Source organism: Tursiops truncatus, chromosome 6, assembly GCF_011762595.2.
Source record: "Tursiops truncatus isolate mTurTru1 chromosome 6, mTurTru1.mat.Y, whole genome shotgun sequence".
NCBI lineage: Eukaryota > Metazoa > Chordata > Mammalia > Artiodactyla > Delphinidae > Tursiops > Tursiops truncatus.
In genome coordinates, this window is record NC_047039.1 from 25793349 (window position 1) to 25812307 (window position 18959).

At 35.9% G+C, this 18959-nt stretch overlaps 1 protein-coding gene across 4 annotated transcripts in view; it reads right to left on the reverse strand.

Annotated features, from left to right (window-relative positions):
* IARS1 (isoleucyl-tRNA synthetase 1) overlaps positions 1 to 18959 on the reverse strand; it is an 84321-nt gene that overhangs the window by 60511 nt on the left and 4851 nt on the right. For all 4 annotated transcript variants that reach the window (XM_019940483.3, XM_019940484.3, XM_019940482.3 and 1 more), the window contains exons 2-7: positions 17001 to 17126; positions 16299 to 16455; positions 15932 to 16051; positions 13955 to 14037; positions 10431 to 10548; positions 6206 to 6353 (exon numbers count right to left, since the gene is read on the reverse strand). In XM_019940483.3, the coding sequence (XP_019796042.2) occupies positions 6206 to 6353; positions 10431 to 10548; positions 13955 to 14037; positions 15932 to 16051; positions 16299 to 16455; positions 17001 to 17119 (745 nt within the window). In that variant the 5' untranslated portion in view covers positions 17120 to 17126. The remainder of the gene's footprint in view (positions 1 to 6205; positions 6354 to 10430; positions 10549 to 13954; positions 14038 to 15931; positions 16052 to 16298; positions 16456 to 17000; positions 17127 to 18959) is intronic.

Genomic DNA, 18959 nt, shown 5'->3' on the forward strand with positions numbered 1-18959 from the left:
GCTCTAGAGCCCACGAGCCACGACTACTGAGCCCGTGTGCCACAACTACTGAAGCCCGCATGCCTAGAGCCTGTGCTCTGAAACAAGAGAAGCCACCGCAATGAGAAGCCCACACACTGCAATGAAGAGTAGCCCTGGCTCACCACGACTGCAGAAAGCCCGCGCACAGCAACGAAGACCCAATAAAGCCAAAAATAATTAATTAATTAAAAGAAGAAAAGAAATGTAATTTTTTTTCTTTTTAACCATTGCATCAAATAGGATAAAATGCCTAGGAATAAACCTACCTAAGGAGGCAAAAGACCTGTACTCAGAAAACTATAAGACGCTGGTGAAAGAAATCAAAGGTGACACAGATGGAAAGATACACCACATTCTGGGAGTGGAAGAATCAATATGGTCAAAATGACTATACTACCCAAGGCAATCTACAGATTCAATGCAATCCCTATCAAATTACTAGTGGCACTTTTTGCAGATCTAGAAAAAAAAATCTTAAAATTTGTGTGGAAACACAAAAGATCTCGAATAGCCAAAGCAATCTTGAGAAACAAAAATGGAGCTGGAGGAATCAGGCTCCCTGACTTCATACTATACTTCAAAGATACAGTAATCAAGACAGTATGTTACTGGCATAAAAACAGACATATAGATCAATGGAACAGGATAGAAAGCCCAGACATAAATCCACGCACCTATGGTCAATTAATTAATCTATGACAGAGGAGGCAAGAATATGCAATGGAGAAAAGACAGTCTCTTCCTAAGTGGTGCTGGGAAAACTGGACTGCTACGTGTAAAAAAATGAAATTAGAACACTCCTTAACACCATACAGAAAAAAAAACCCAAAATGGATTAAAGACCTAAATGTAAGGCCAGATACTATAAAACTCTTAGAGGAAAACATAGGCAGAACACTCTTTGACATAAATCACAGCAATACCTGGATCTACTTCCCAGAGTAATGAATATAAAAACAAAAACAAACAAATGGGACCTAATTAAACTTAAAAGCTTTTGCACAGCAAAGGAAACCACAAACAAAAGGAAAACACAACTCACAGAATGCGAGAAAATATTTGCAAATGAAGAAACCGCCAGGGGATTAATCTCCAAAATATAAAAAATAGTTCATGCAGCTCTACATCAAAAAAAACCAAACAATGGAGTATTATTCAGCCACAAAAAAGAATGAAACAATGCCATTTGCAGCAACATGGATGGATCTACAGATTATCATACTAAGCGAAGTAAGTTAGAGGAAGACAAATATCATATGGTTATCACTTACATGTGGAATCTGAAAAATGATACAAATGAACTTATTTACAAAACAGAAAAAGACTCACAGACTTAGAAAACAAACTTATGGTTACCAAAGGGGAAGGTTGGGGGGAGGGATAAATTAGGAGATTGGGATTCATATATACATACTATTATATATAAAATAATCAACAAGGACCTACTGTATAGCACAGGGAACTCTAGTCAATACTCCATAATAACCTATATGGGAAAATAATCTGAAGAATAGATATGTGTATGTATAACTGAATCACTTTGCTGTACACCTGAAACTAACACAATATTGTAAATCAACTATAGTCTAATACAAAAGAAAAATTAAATAAAAAACTAAAAAAAAAAAAAAAAAGTAGTATTTACTTCTACACTGGACCAAGAAGGAAATTCTGGGTAAAAAAATAGTCCTTTTCCTAGGCCAAGGGAAATAAGTAGATAAACTAGTTGCTTGGACATGTAAAAGAGGGGAGTAGGAATCAGTAAACTAAGATGTGTTCCACATGTTTTCTTATATTATTTTCCTCTAAACTCCTGAAAATATACTCTTGACCTTCACTCTGTCCACTTCTTATGGCTTCCTTTCTGGATCCCTTGCCTCAAGCCTTGGAATTCACCAACATGAAACAGGCATGGTTATCCTTTCAGGAGGCCCAAACAGTTGGATTATTTCCAGCTTTAGAAGTACACTGGAAGCTAACTGGCTTTGCTGTGCTGTTTGAAACTCATTATCAGATTTCTCCCTCCAAAACATATCCTGCTACATAACACCATACCTATGTATTCACTACTAGAAAATTATTTAGTAGAGGTTTTCTGGGTTTCTAAGAAATTTTAATAAAAGGCAAATTTCCCCAGGGTTATTAGCACATATGAGTGATTATGACATACCTAAGAACAGATTCCCAAACAATAAATCATAAGACATGTGACCAGAGAGTTCATGCTACCTCCCAGCCCCAACGGCTTTACTGCTTCTAGTAAATACATTTATTTTTTGTATAATTTGTAATAAGCTTATTAAGTTATAAGTATAAACTATGTCCTGATTACTAATACTGATGTCTATTTAAAAATCAAAATAAAGAATATTTTTAAAATAATAATTAAGCATGACTTAAGCAACTTTCTGAGAAAATTTTAGATGTTCTCTAATATTGTATCCAACTCAGTTTTCCTTAATGAATTGTGTTCTATTTCTAGTGTGACCCATCTATTGTCTATTTATTTCCTCCTATCATGATAAGACTTTTTAAGCATTCATTCATTTAATTGATATTTATTGAATACTTATTTTGTTCTAGGTAATGGGTTATAAGGGCATAGCCCTAAACAATACATATCCAGGCCCTGCCTTCACACAAACCCAGGGAGTTAAGAGATTTTTCCGTTACTTGATAATAACAACATCCTTGGGAATTCCCTGGCGGTCCAGTGGTTAGGACTCCATGCTTCCACTGCCGGGGGCCTGGGTTCGATCCCTGGTTGGGGAACTAAGATCCCATAAGCTGTGTGGTGTGGCCAAAAACAAACAAACAAGCAAACAAACAAAAAAACCCCAAGTTTATCCTGATAATCTCTCTTTGTAGCTAGATAAAATTACTTGAACAACTTCTACTAAAAATGCCTCTTTTAAAGGGAATGTACTTCAACATAATAAAGGCCATATATGACAAGCCCACAGCTAATATCATACTCTGGTGAAAAACTGAAAGCTTTTCCTCTAATATCAAGAACAAGATAAGGATGCCCACTCTTGCCACTTTTATTCAACATAGTATTAGAAGTCCTAGCCGGAACAACTAGGCAGGAAAAAGAAATAAAAGGTATCTAAATTGGAAAGGAAGAAGTAAAACTCAGTATTTGCAGATAATATGATAGTACATATAGAAAACTCAAGACTCCACCAAAATCTCAGAACTAAAAAATAAATGGAGGGACTTCCCTGGTGGCACAGTCATTAATAATCTTCCTGCCAATGCAGGGGACACAGGTTTGATCCTTGGTCCGGGAAGATCCCACGTGCCGCAGAGCAACTAAGCCCGTGTGCCACAACCACTGAGCCTGCGCTCTAGAGGCCGCGAGCCACAACTACTGTGCCTGTGTGCCACAACTACTGGAGGCCATGCACCTAGAGCCCGTGCTTTGCAACAAAAGAAGCCACTGCAATGAGAAGTCCGTGCACCACAACGAAGAGTAGCCCCTGCTTGCCATAACTAGAGAAAGCCCACGCACAGCAACGAAGACCCAATGCAGCCAAAAATAAATAAAAATAAATTTATTTTAAAAAATAAAAATAAATAAATGCAGTAAAGTTGCAGCATACAAAATCAATATACTGAAAGCTGTTGCATTTCTATACACAAATAATGAACTACCAGAAAGAGAAATTAAGAAAACAATTGCATTTACAATTGCATCAGAAAGAATAAAATATGTAGGAATAAGCTTAGCAGAGGAAATGAAGGACCTAGACACTGAAAAGTTTAAAACATTGATGAAAAAAATGGAAGACACAAATAAATGGAAAAGTGTTCCATGATCATGGATTCAAAGAATTAATATTTTTAAAACGTCCATACTACTGAAGGAAATCTATAGATTCAGTGCAATTCCTATCAAAATTTCAATGGCATTTTTCACAGAAATAGAATAAACAATCTTAAAATTTATGTGGACCCACAAAAGACCCTGAATAGTCCATGCAATCTTGAGAAAGAAGAACAAAGCTGGAGGCACAACACTCCTTGATTTCAAACTATATTACAAAGTTCTAGTAAGCAAAACAGTATGGTACTGGCATAAAAACAGACACATAGATCAACGGAACAGAACAGAGAGCCCAGAAAGAAACTCACACATAAGACAATTAATTTACAACAAAGGAGCCAAGAATATACAATGGGGAAAGGAGAATCTCTTCAATAAATGGTGTTGGGAGAACTGGACCACTCTCTTATGCCATACACAGAAATTAACGCAAATGGATAAAAGACTTTAACATAAGACCTGAAACCATAAGATTCCTAGATGAAAACATAGTTGATAAACTTCTTGACATTGGTCTTGGCAATGTCTTTTTTTTTTTTTTTTTTTGGCTCTGACAACAAAAGCAAAGGAAACAGAAGCAAAAATAAAAACAAAAAAAAAATGTGGGACTACATTACACTAAAGCTTCTGCACAGCAAAAGTAATCAACGAAATGAAAAGGCAACCATCTGAATGGGAGAAAATATCTGCAAATCATACAGCTGATATGGGGCTAATATCCAAAATATATAAAGAACTGATACAACTTGATAGTAAAACAAACAAACAAACAAATAAACAAAACCTACCAAACCAATTTAAAAAATGGGTAGAAGATCTGAATAGACATTTTTCCAAAGAAGACAATCAGATATCCATCAGGTACACGAAAAGATGCTCAATACCAGTTATATAAGGGAAATGCAAATCAAAACCCCAATAAGGTATCACCTCACACCTGTTAGAGTGGCTGTTTTCAAAAAGACAAGAGACAGCAAGTGTGGGCAAGGATGTGGAGAAGAGAGAATCTCTGCACTGATGATGGGAATGTAAGCTGGCGTAGCCACCATGGAAAACAGTATGGGAGGTTCCTCAAAAAATTAAAAATACAACTACATATGATCCAGTAATTTTACTTTTGGGTATTTATGCAAAGAAAATGAATACAATAACTTGAAAAGATATCTGCACCCCATGTTCATCACAGCATTAATTATGATAGTCAAATTATGGAAACAACCTGTGTCCATCAATGGATGGATTGATGAAGAAAATATGGTATGTATATGTACAATGGAATGCTATTTGGCTGTAAGAAAGACTGAAATTTTGCTGCTTAAAACATCATGGATGGGGCTTCCCTGGTGGCGCAGTGGTTGAGAGTCCGCCTGCCGATGCAGGGGACACGGGTTCGTACCCTGGTCCGGGAAGATCCCACATGCCGCGGAGCGGCTGGGCCTGTAAGCCATGGCCGCTGAGCCTGCGCGTCCAGAGCATGTGGTCCGCAACGGGAGAGGCCACAACAGTGAGAGGCCCGCATACCGCAAAAACAAACAAACAAAAAACACCCCATCATGGATGGACCTTGAGGGCATTAGGCTAAGTGAAATAAGTCAAAGAAAGACACATAATATATTATCTCACTTATATGTGGAATAAGAATGAAATCAAAGCAACAAAAATAAACCTCATGGATACAGAGAACAGACTGGTGGTTATCAGAAGCAGGGGTGTGTATGTGTGTGTGTGGGGTGGAATGGGTAAAGGGAGTTAAAAGGTACAAACTTCCAATTATAAAATAAGGCGTGGGGATATAATTTATAGCATGGCAACTATAGTTAATAATACTGTATTACAGGGCTTCCCTGGTGGCGCAGTGGTTGAGAGTCCACCTGCCGATGCAGGGGACACGGGTTCATGCCCCGGTCCAGGAAGACCCCACATGCCGCGGAGTGGCTGGGCCCATGAGCTATGGCCGCTGAGCCTGCGCATCCAGAGCCTGTGCTCTGCAACGGGAGAGGCCACAACAGTGAGAGGCTCGCATATCGGAAAAAAAAAAAAATAATAATAATAATACTGTATTACATATTTGAAAGTTACTGAGAGAGTAGATCTTAAAAGGTCTCACCACAAGAAAAAAATTCTGTAAATATGTATGGTGATGAATGTTAACTAGACTTACTATGGTATTCATTTCATGAGGTACACAAATGTTTATTTTATTGTAAACCTAAAATTAACATAATGTATGTCAATTATACCTCAATTAAAAAAGTAAAAAAAAAAAAGGGAAGAAATGTAACCTTTCATTCTTTCCCAAAATTCATTAAAATTATTTTATTCATATTGATCATAAGTAACCAGGCTCACACTTACCTTTAATCTTCACATACTGCATATCTGGATTAACACACAGGGCAAGGTTACTAGGTAGAGTCCAGGGAGTAGTTGTCCAGGCAACCAAAGATATACTTTCATCTTCCTCCAAAGGGAAAGTTACAAATATTGAAGGATCTTGAACATCCTGAAATAAAATGAAATAAAGTATTCTTTTACAGATTCCATAATAGTAGACATGGAAGAAAAACGAACTGATCCTAAAGAATAAAATAAACTTTTATTTTCAGAATAAACTGAGCTTTAAAAAAATCTGCCATATTTGTAAAAAGAAAATACAAAGAGAGAAATTCCAAATACACTTTTTATATAAAGAAAATGCTTTAATAATTACCTTAGTAGTCACAAATAAAACATTTATAGTGTAGCAAGTGGGATACATAAATGAGGTTTCACTATTACAATGATCTATTTTATAACAAGTCCATAAAGAATTAGGTCAATAAAATGACGATTTTGGAAAACAGTGTTATTCTTTATTTGAATTGAAGGGTATATGAGAATTCTTTTCAACTTTTCAGGAAGTCTGAAATTATGCCAAAAATTAAAAACAAACACAATCCTTAGTACACACTCATAGTATGGCCAAAGTGAAAAAAGACAGAAAATACTAAGTGCTGACAAGGATGCAGTGTCATCAGAACTGTCTAGTGGAAGTATAATCCCTTTGGGGTTAGAGTGGGAGGCAATGAACCATTGTCCATGCATGGGTCAAATCTGGCCGTTACCTGTTTTTATAGAGCCCAAGACCTAAGAATGGTTTTGACAGGACTGAAAGATCTGGCCAACAAAGTCTAAAATATTTACTATCTAGCCTTTACAAAGTTTGCCAACTCTTGTACTAGGGCTAAATGTAAGTATACGTTATGACTCAATAATCCCACTCCTGGGAATGTGTATATATGCTCCCCAAAAGACAAGTTCCAGAATGCTCACGGTAGTACTACTGATAAGAGCCAAAAATTGGATATTACCCAAATGTCCATCGACAATAGAATGGATAAGTTAAATACTAGACAGTCATTAAAATGATGATCTACAACTACACACAACATGGATGACTTTCACAAACATAATCTTGAGCAAGAGAAGCCAGATGCAAAAAAAGAACAAAGTGTACAATTCCATTTATATTTAGTACAGAATCAGCAAACAATGAGGTTGGAAGTGAGGACAGTGGTTGCTATAGAGGAGTGGGGGGATACATGCTAAACTGAAGGGACCATGAGAAGGGAGAGCTTTTCACAGGTTGCTTGACAAGGTTCTTCTTTAACTTTATCTGGGTGTTGGCTTCACATTCATTTTGTGCCAGTATATGGAACAGAGTAAGTAAATGGAGGAGCAAAAAAATGTTGTCTTATTAAACCAGGAAATAGGTACTAAGATATAAAAATTATTAATTTTAGTATGTATAGTAATAAACATAAAAAAATTAAAAAGCCACTGAAGAGAACTCTAAATAAAACATTAATAGTGATTTCCTTTGGGTACTGAGATTATAATTTTTTTCCCTCTTCTTTATATCTTCTATGGCTTCTAAATTTTCCACAATGAGCATAAGCCTCATAAATAATCACATCAACCAGACTTCTAAAAACTAAAAATTTAGACAATATAAAAAATAAATATTTTTATATACCACAAGTTGGTTTACCTTTGGAAAAGTTGGAAGGACTTTCTTCTGTAACTCAATTTAGTTCCATACAGCTTGCTCTTTCCCAATAAGAGAATGTATTTATTTACTTATAGAAGAGTATACACTTTGAAAACCCTAGGACCTAACAAGCTATAATGGGACTCTAACATGTAAAAATTTAGTTACCAAACAAAATTCCAGCATAGTACACAGGATTTATATTACAAAACATTTGGAGCAACACCAATTGTTACCATTTAAAAAGAAAAAAAGGCTGTGCCCTCTGAACACCTCAAATATCTATCAAAAGAATGAATAAATAAATTGTAATCTGTTATATGAAACACTATACAGCAGTTAAAAATAAACTTAAAGCTACATGTATCAATATGAAGAAAATTTAAAACAATGTTTAGTATAAAAGGCAAGAATAAATAGAAATAATAAGAAAAATGCAGAATAAATACAATGAATGAGATTTAAAAACTTGCGAACAACACTAAATACTGCTTACGGATACTTATATAGATAATAAAAATATGCATGAAAAAGAAACACCAAATTCAGCATAGTGGTTACCTATCAGGATGTGAAGAAGGAAATGGAAAAGAGAAATGTGCTGTAAATAAACAAACTGTGGTATATTCACCTACACAGAAATTAGAACAAAAGACCCAAAACTACACATAACATGGATGACTATCACAAACATAATGCTGAGTGAGTAAAGCCAGAAACAGAAGAATACATAGTGGATCTTTCCATTTCTTCAAAGTACAGAACCAGACAAAACTAATCAACTGCTATCTGTGACATTTGATGTATTTGAAATCAACAACGGATGCATTTAGTGAAACCCATGTTTTGTTTTTTAATTTTTTGGCCACGCCACGAGGCTTGCACGACCTTAGTTCCTTCCCCAAAAGAGCCTGTACTCCTCAACGGGAGAGGCCACAACAGTGAGAGGCCCGCATACCGAAAAAAAAAAAAAAAAAAAAGAAGTACTTATTTCTATAAAATGCAGAGGACAGAGAAAATGTTAGATTATGGAGATGTAATCATCAAAACTCAGATTGTGGGAAACTACAAGATAATATCTGTTTCCCAAACAACAATTTGCAAGGGGGAAAAAAAAAGAAAAAGAAAAACATAGAAAGAGAAATGGAGCCCTACACATTAAAACAGACCTAAAAGACAACTATTACCGTGTATGAACCTTCCTTATGTCTCGATTAAAACAAAACAAGAAAACACAAACCAAAAAAAACAACTAGAAATAACCTGAGGGAAAAAAAGGATGCTGTTTATGAGACAAATAGAAATGTGAACACTGATGATATCCAGGAGTTAAACAACTACAGAATATTTAATATTAAGAACATTAAAAATGATTGATGATGACTTCTTAAGGTGTGATAATGGTACTCTGGTAATGTTAAAGAAGTATTTCTTATCTAGTGAAGATATATAATGAATTATTTATTGATAAAATGATATGTCTAAAATTTGCTTTGGAAAAAGGGTCTGGGAGAAGTAAGTGGAGTGTGTAGATGGGGCAGGATTGACCAGAGATTGTAGGGGATACACGATAGGACATGGGAGTTAATTATTCTGTTAATTAATTATTCTGTCTACTTTTGTATATGCTTGAAATTCTCCATGTTAAAGTGTTTTTAAAAAGTAAGCAAATACAGCAATATATTAAGATTTGACAAAACTTAAGTCTTTGGTACTCAATAGTTAGTATATTATTCTCTACACTTTTATGTGCTTAAAATATTTTATTAAAAAAACATAATAACATGAGCACTGCCATAGAAGGGTATTTAGGGGACAACAGGCAGGCATCATCATGCCTACCTCACAAGGATATGCAACGATCCAATGGGATGTTGAAAGCATTCTGCAAGACGAAAAGTGCTTTTGAAATGCAAGTGTTAATAATAATGACATGCAGGTAAATACACAGTTTGTTTATTTACAGCACATTTCTCTTTTCCAAACCTTAGCCGTGAGATGGAATTCCAAACAAATCAACATCCTTTAAAAACAAAGAGGGTTAGATAAACTCAGAAATAAAACACCCCTTGAATATACACACATGAGAACAGATAGTTCTTATTCCTGAAGACTTACAGTCTTTACTATCTCCCTGGATAAGGTAAAGCAGTACACTTTGTAGACAACAGACACGTCTAAACTCTTATACCAACGACAGCAAGTTATTCCATTCATCAACGATCATAACACACCACCAATTGCACATCAGATCTTCCTCCAAATACTTTTAACAAATAAATGATATTACAAAGCCTCAGATGAGGCACAAAAACACCCGAAGCTGTAACCCTTATGAAACAGTGACTGGAGGAAAATAGAGCAGAGCTGGACTTATTAAACAAAGAGAGGCATAAAAATATGGTTAAAACAAGCAAAACCTATCACATTAAGACACATCATTCACATCACTCCCCCGGCTAACATTCCACACTGGGACTAAGTTACCATGATCACCACAGCCATTTAACTTCCGAGTACATAACTTAACACCAATGACATTTCACATACCCTGTAATTCTGGTGAGATTCAAAGTTGGAAAGTGGAGTATTGCACGCAGTGGAAAAGGGCATGACTTTCACTCCTCTATAAACAAGGCCTTTATCATAGAGCTGTTTGAAGACCCACCTGGCAAGTAAAGAGACAGAATTTTACAATTACATAACCATAATTCTATTTTCCCAAATGCAAACATTTATGCCAGTTTCTGTCTGTAGAGTTTCTCACAGCCAAAGAAGTGGAAACACAATGTCTCTCAACTGGTGAATAGCTGGTAAATTACAACAGCTCAGTATAATGAGATATTATGTAGACATTAAAAGTGCAAATAACTGTTGACATGGAAAGGTGTTAATGACTTGATGTTGACTGAGAAAAGCAATTGACACCATACTGTACAATGAGGTACCAATTATGTAAAACTATGTATCAGTATACACATTTACATTTTTAGAGGTGCTAAAAAAGTAGATTTTCACCAATATGTTAACTATGGTTGGGATTTCAGACTTTTAAAAAAAAATTTTTAATTTACTTATTTATTTATTTATTTTTGGCTGTGTTGGGTCTTTGTTGCTACGCACAGACTTTCTCTAGTTGCAGCAAGCGGGGTCTACTCTTCGTTGCGGTGTGCAGGATTCTCATTACTGTGGCTTCTCTTGTTGCGGAGCACGGGCTCTAGGCGCACAGGCTCAGTAGTTGTGGCGCAGGGGCTTAGCTGCTCCGCAGCATGTGGGATCTTCCCGGACCAGGGATCGAACCCATGTCCCCTGCATTGGCAGGTGGATTCTCAACCACTGCACCACCAGAGAAGCCCAGACTTCTTGTTTTTCTTAATAGTTTTCTGGTATACTGCTTAAATTTCACTGTAATGCACAGTTTTACAGAGGCAATTTAAAAAGTATAAACCACTGGGATTAGGATGAGATATCTCTCCTACAGTCAGTCAAAAACTTTTATTAAACACTTAAACATGTTGCTCTAAGCTAAATGTAGCAAGACACTGGAAAACAGTCATCCCAGGTTCTCCTGTGGTGACTACTCACCTTTCCCAACTGGGTGCCAGAATTCATTTGGTAGGAATCCTTACTTGTCTTTAACTCATTTTTACAGTTCGATTCCTATGTACTTGGCACAATAAATGAATTAAATTCTCTCCCATTTGTTAAAATACATTTTTATGTAAAACTGTGCAAGTATTTTCATCGTATTCCTTTGGCTTTGGATAAAGCCTAAAAGGTGACATCTTGTAACAAATTTCCCAAGTTTAAACTCAATCTTAAATTATATACTCTGATGCAAGGACATTCACCGGAGACCAGAGGAAAACTGTCAGATTTGCATCATAAGACCAAGATTCAAGCCTAAGAGCCATATAATTAGTTGTGTGATCTCAAGCAAGTCACAACCACTTGCCTTTACCTCAAAGTGGGTCCTAACCCAATCCACAGGACTTTCTGGATCATCTGAGAAAATTCAAGTGGAAGTACTTTATATACTCAAAAGCACCAACTCAATCTAAATTATCACCATTAAATTAATGTTATCATTTTAAATGTATCTCCTACTATTTTTTAAATATTCACCCTAGGTCTATATGCCTTATTTATATGCCAACACGTTCCTCAGGAATAACTAACATTCTAATAGCAAGAGGCTTTGAAAATGGTTTTCCCCCGATTCAAGTATGTTTTATGTAAATTAAGAAGTCTGATGTAGAGCTATATTGTCCAACATGGTAGCACTAGCCACATGTGCTCATTTAAATTTATTAAAATTAGAAATTCAGTTTCTTGGTCATACTAACCACATTTAAGTGCTAAACTGTCCTGATCTAGAGCATAAAGAGTACCTTCTTTTCCAGAAGTTTAAGAGAAACCCTGCTTTTTAGAATGCCCTAATCATGAGAACTCCAACTACTCAGTGAAATGGGAAGCCTCCCTGTCCAAAGTTTCTGCCATGTCAGAGAGTTTAATCAGCTCTCACCCTTGGGTACATGGGTCTGGAGATGCACCCACAGGGGCACATCAGAGTCAGAGGGTCTGAGAACTGTCCCACGGTATCTAGCTCCTCAAAGGCAAAGGCACGTGCCAAGCATGTGCAACAGATCTTGACTAAAAGAAATGTAATCAGGTAGATAGGATGACAGTAAGAGGCACAAGCACCTACAGTGCAGCACAAAAATATGTATCCTACAAAAGAGCTTTGCAACTCACCTGTAATCATGCATAATTTAACAAAAGTAGGACTCCCTCAAGGCCTGAGTTATATACATAGGTCATTTTGCAACCATAATAACTATTTGCCCATTAATGATACATAATGATTCTCAGACAATTGTAGGAGGCTCAGGTTAAATCACCTATCAAGACTGGCATTGGGCTTCCCTGGTAGTGCAGTGGTTCAGAATCTGCCTGCCAATGCAGGGGACATGGGTTCGAGCCCTGGTCCGGGAAGATCCCACATGCCGTGGAGCAACTAAGCCCGTGTGCCACAACTACTGAGCCCACGTGCCTAGAGCCTGTGCTCTGCAACAAGAGACGCCACAGTAATGAGAAGCCTGCACACCACAACGAAGAGTAGCCCCCACTCACTGCAACTAGACAAAGCCCATATGCAGCAACAAAGACCCAATGCAGCCAAAAATAAAGAAAATAGATTAAAAAAAAAAAAGACTAGCATTGCAACAGTTGTCTTATAATAGTAAAAGGAAGCAAAATTCATTTTGAAACTCATGAAACAGTGACTGCATATACAACTTCTCTTAGTAAAAAATTCAAGTACACATCTCTTAGACTTAATTCCTTCAAACAAACAAACCCATTTCTGAAACCTAATTTTCCTAAAATTTGGTACTAATTAATTTGACAAAAAAACCTTGAACTCACATCAGGCCATTTATATTCTTCATTTATTTTACTTAGTGTGAAGAGTTATATGTTCTGATATAGAAATACTAATGAAATTGATTAGAAGTTGCTGCTCAATCTGCTAGGGCCATTAAGTACTACAGAACATATGGATAACCTAATACCTTTCTAGAATCCAAAATTTACTGAATTCAAAAATAAACCTAGGGGTGGAAGGGGCGAATAGGTGGAGTACAGTGGAATTTTACGGCAATGCATAATTCTAGAATTATGGATATATGTCATCACACATCTGTCCAAATCCATAGAATGCATAACAAGAGTGAACCCTTATGTAAACTCTGGACTTTGCGTGATTATGATCTGTCAAGGTAGATTCATGAATTGTAACAAATGTACCACTCTGGTGGGGGATGTTGATAATGGAGGAGGCTATGTGTGGAGGCACAGCGTACATGGGAAATCTGTATATCTTCCTCTTTTATATTTTTAGAGCATTTTTAGGTTCACAGCAAAATTAAGTCTTTAAAAACAGAAACAAAACAAATCCATCCCCAAAGATTTCAGATAATTGTGGATCTGAAAACAAGTGGATTCATGCTAGAGCATCTCTACTAACTAATATAACAAAATAGTCATTATATTTCAACTTCAAATAAACTTACCAGACAGATTCCATGAATTGTGGATAGAGAGTTTTGTAGTCATTGTCAAAGTCAATCCATCGGCCAAGTCTGGTAATAGTAGACTTAAAAAATATGAATATTAGAGTTTTTAGACAATGGTATTTGTTATTGTATAGCTATTTGTTTTACTTCTATTATCACTACATATGATGATTTTGGAAAAACAGATCAATGGTTCAAGTAAATGTATACTGTAAACAACACATTTTGCAAGGTTAAGAACAAGTTTTCTTGGCATTCATTCTATATGCAGGGAATGTTATTTACAAGTATTAACATTCTTTTATAAAAGTCTACCAAAACTACCATTTGGCAAACACACGTCTAACTGTTGCTGGCATGAATCATCAATGGTTGCTAAAATTACTGAGTCATAGTATGATAAGAAACAGGGTACTTACTAATTACAAAGGAAAAACTGCAACTTTACAATGGAGAAACCTGACAGAATCACCTTAGTGAACAAAGTGAACAACACCAATGAGACTTATCAGCATCATAGGCCTTCTGATATGATAGACTGAGAAGGGGATGATGTTACTTCTGAGGAATTCTTGCCAAAAATGTATAACCTAAACTGAATCATAAGGAAACATCAGACATTGAGGGACTTCTTACAAAATAACTGGTCTGTATTCTTTTAAAAGTGACAAGGTCATGAAAGACAAACACTGAGGGAATGTTCCAGATTGAAGGAGACTGAGGAGGTATGACAACTAAATGCAATCTATGCTCCTAGATTGGATCTTGCATCAAAAATAAAGATCAGTGGGACAACTGGTTCAATCTGAATAAGGTGTATAATATTGTATCAATGTTAATCCTGCTTTTGATAATTATACGATAGTTATTAAAGGTGTTAGCTTTTGGGAAGTGGGTGATGGGTATAGAGGCTCTTCATACCATTTTGGGGGGAGAAAAAAAAAAAAGCCCATATGCATGTTATAATCATCAGGATTTTCCCCTACTGGTGACCAGGCAAGAAAGGTAGATTAAAGAAAGTTAGGTTAGGAGAAAATTGAGGAGCTTTGATTTTTAGGTTGATGAAATCAGATTTCATTCAACAATGAAGGTAAGTTTTAAGCAGGAAGAGTACAATGAACAGTCTTGAGAGAAATAACTTGGCAGGCTAAGTGGAAGGAACATGAGCAAGAGACCAATTGGTAGATTCTTATAGAAATAAAGACAATGGTGGGTGAGAAACTAGGTTGTAGGAATGAAAAGAAATGTATAAAAGATACTTAGTATAAGAGATACTAAGAAAGGCTTGATAGGATTTGACATTTGAATCGATCATGATGATTAAAGTTTGAAGTCTGGAAGACTGAGGGAATTCTGAAGAATAGCAAATTTGACAAAGTGGTAAGATAGTAAAGATGGAAAAAAATAAAAGCCAGACATGTTTTTAAGTTGTGTGTGTATATATATATATATATATATATTAATCTGAGAGCCACTGAGGAATGGGGGAGTTGAGGACCTTTGTTCCTAAGCACATCAGAGTAAGAGAGGACAAGAGCTCTGCCGGCACCAGACGGTTACTAAAATGTACCAGTTGTGGGAGCTCTATTACAAAGAGAAGCAGTGGGCAAGATGGGAGTCAATATAAAACAATGGGTACAAATGTGAATTGTTTTTAACATCTGAATTTTTTTATTGCCGACATTCAAGTTAATCTATTTGCTAGGACAGCATGATTCCTGTCATATACTGTGGGTAGGTAGATTAAACATGGAAGACCAATCAAGCACATAGAAATCAGAAAGGAGAGGGTTCAGTTTAAGCTAACAGTTTAAGTAATGGAGTTGAAGATGGAAGCCAAAAACTCCTTTAAAGAGGATTATCAACCCCTCTTTTGGGCACATATCATAAAAAGCACAAGGAACCATAAAACATTTCAACCCCCATTTAAAAGCTAGAGTTTTTTTTAATTCTACTTAAAATAACCAAAAATACCTTCCACTCAGTAGAATATCGCATCACAATGGCTCGGCACTGACTGTTATATTCTGCAATCCCCAATCTGGCTACATCCTCTGGTCCTCTGATTCCCAGTGTCTTATCAATTTCATATTCCTGAAAATTTGCAATAAGATTGTTAACATCCCTGCCCTATGAAGCAAATGCAATTCGACAAAACTAGAAAACAGATTAAAAAAAATTAGTTCTCAGAAAATCTACAGAGAAAATGAACTATAAATAGTATTATAAAAATGAAGAAAGTCTGATTATAGCAAAAATTCATACTTTAACATATTATATAATGAAATCTAATGCTTATTAAAAAAATCAAAACATTATAAGGCTGGTGACTCAAACATACCACAGGTAAACCATGACAATCCCATCCAAATCTTCTGTCAACGTGAAGCCCACTCTGGTGAGCATATCTTGTAACTATATCTTTAATTGTCCCTGCAAGTATATGTCCATAGTGAGGCAGTCCAGTTGCAAAAGGAGGCCCATCATAGAAGGTAAATCTAAGAGGTAATAAAAATACGTTAAGTTACTTTAAAACAGATAGCAAAAATTTAGGACAGCATTTTTCTATAGATAGCTCCTGTAACTGTAGAGCCTTTGGGGAGAAGAAAAGCTGCGAGGCTAGGAAACTCAGACATAACTGATTAGATATCTACTGTAGGCCCTGCCTTTAAAAAAGCTAATTATGACAGAGTTGGAGAGACCTGTATTGGACCATCCATCCTTCATTAATTAGTTCCATGATATAAGGGAAATTATTCACTCTGATCCTGAGTTATCTATAAAATAGGGCAACAAACACCTATGATAAAGTTTTTGAGCACAGGAGACACATGATGAAAACAGTAATTAAAGAAAGGACTGGTCTTTAGGTGAATGAAGACTAGAGGCAGGAAGTACCACAATAGGAGGCTATTACACTACTAGTTTAAATGCTTAAATGAGGGTAGTGATAATGAGAAAAGTGTAAAGGAAGAGAGTGACATATAAACTCTATTCGGAAGACCTCTTATTCTTAAAGACTCTACCAAAGAAATCCACATACTTTGGCCTATGTTTTGATTGCTTTAAGCATTCCTGAAAACAATTAAAGTCGGACCAAAACTGCAAGATTTTCTCTTCTTCAGCAGGAAAATTGATGTTTTCTGGAACTTGTTGAACCATTTTGTTACTGCAAGAGAAATCAAATTTATTATTCTCAAAAGAGAAGTCTAGAAATAACAGAGTACAATACATTAAAATAGATGTACCTATCACTAGCCATGATACTACCTAGTACTTAAAAAAAATTCCCCTTTTTTTAAGGTAAAGTTCACATACCATAAAGTTCACCCTTTTAAAGTATATAATATGGAACTTCCCCGGTGGTCCAGTGGCTAAGACCACACTCCCAATGCAGGGGGTCTGGGTTTGATCCCTGGTCAGGGAACTAGATCCCGCATGCCACAACTGAAAAAAGATCCCACGTGCCGCAACGAAGGTCCCGCATGCTGCAACTAAGACCTGGCGCAGCCAAATAAATAAATAAATATTAAAAAAAAATAATAAAGTGTACAATTCATTTTTACCTTTTTTTTTTTTTTAAAGTATATTCACAAGGTTGGGCAACCACCACCACTCACTACTTCCAGAACATTTTCTTCACTACTCCCATTTCTGCCCTCCAAGAACTTGTACACATTAGCAGTCACTCTCTATTCTCCTCTTCCCCAGCCTCCTGGAGACCATTAATCTGCTTTCTGCCTCTCTAGATTTTCCTATTCCGGACATTTCACATAAATGAAATTATGTATATACAGCCTATTGCGTCTGGCTTCTTTCACTCAGAATTATGTTTTCGAGGTTCATCCATGTTGTGATATGCACTCATACTTCATTGCTTTTTATGGCTGAATAATATTTCATCATATGGATATGCCACTTTCTGTTTATCCATTCATCAGTTCATGGACATTAGCATTGTTTCCACTTTTGGACAGAGCTGCTATAAACATTCATGTATAAGTTTTTATGTGGACATGTGTTTTCAGCTCTCTTAAGTAAATACCTAGGAGTACAACTGCTGGGTAATATGGTACTATGTTTAACTTTTTGAGAAACTGCCAAAATGTTTTCCAAAGCTGCTGTGTCATTTTACATTCTCCCTGCAGAGAATGAGATTCCAGTTTTTCTACATCCTCACTCCTTATCGTCCATCTTTGGATTATAGGAAATCCTAGTGGGTATAACATGGTATCTCATTGTGGTTTTGATTTCCATTTCCCTAATGATTAGTGATGTTGAGCTTATTGGCCATTTCATACCTTCTTTGGAGAAATGTCTATTCATCCTTTGCCCATTGTTTAACTGGGTTGTCTTTTTACTGCTGAGTTGTAAGAGTTCTTTATATTCTAGATAAAATCCCCTTATCAGTTACAGGATTTGCAAAAATTTTTTCCCATTCCGTGGCTTGTTTCTTATTTTCGTCATGGTATATATTCTTTGAAGCACAAACACTTTTAATTTTGGTGAAGTCCTGTTTATTTATTGGTTTCGCTACTTCAACTTTTGGTGTCATATCTAAGAGACCACTACAGATAACAAGGTTGTGAAGTTTTAGCTCTTATATTTAGGCCACTGATCCATCTTGAGTTATTTCTATATATGGTATGAAGTAGAAATATATGGTACCTTTAAATTTATTTCAGAATCTGTGTCCAATTCACACTCTTCACTTATTCTACAACTACAGTATAACATTTAGTAATTGTAGACAACACACTTAAAAAAAAAGAAAAGAAAATCTTGGCAATTCTGTCTAGTGATACTAAAAATTCATTAATCTGAAAAAATAAATCTCAAAGTAGGTAAAAATTCTTACCTACATTCACAGGACAGAAAGCACTTCTGTTGAATCAACCTAATCTTTCTGAGGGAAACAGGCAAAACCTAAAAAAATTTTAAAGCTAAAAAGATGAGAATCACATTCAAATAATTCCTAGCTCATTCTAATTTTACATTTTAT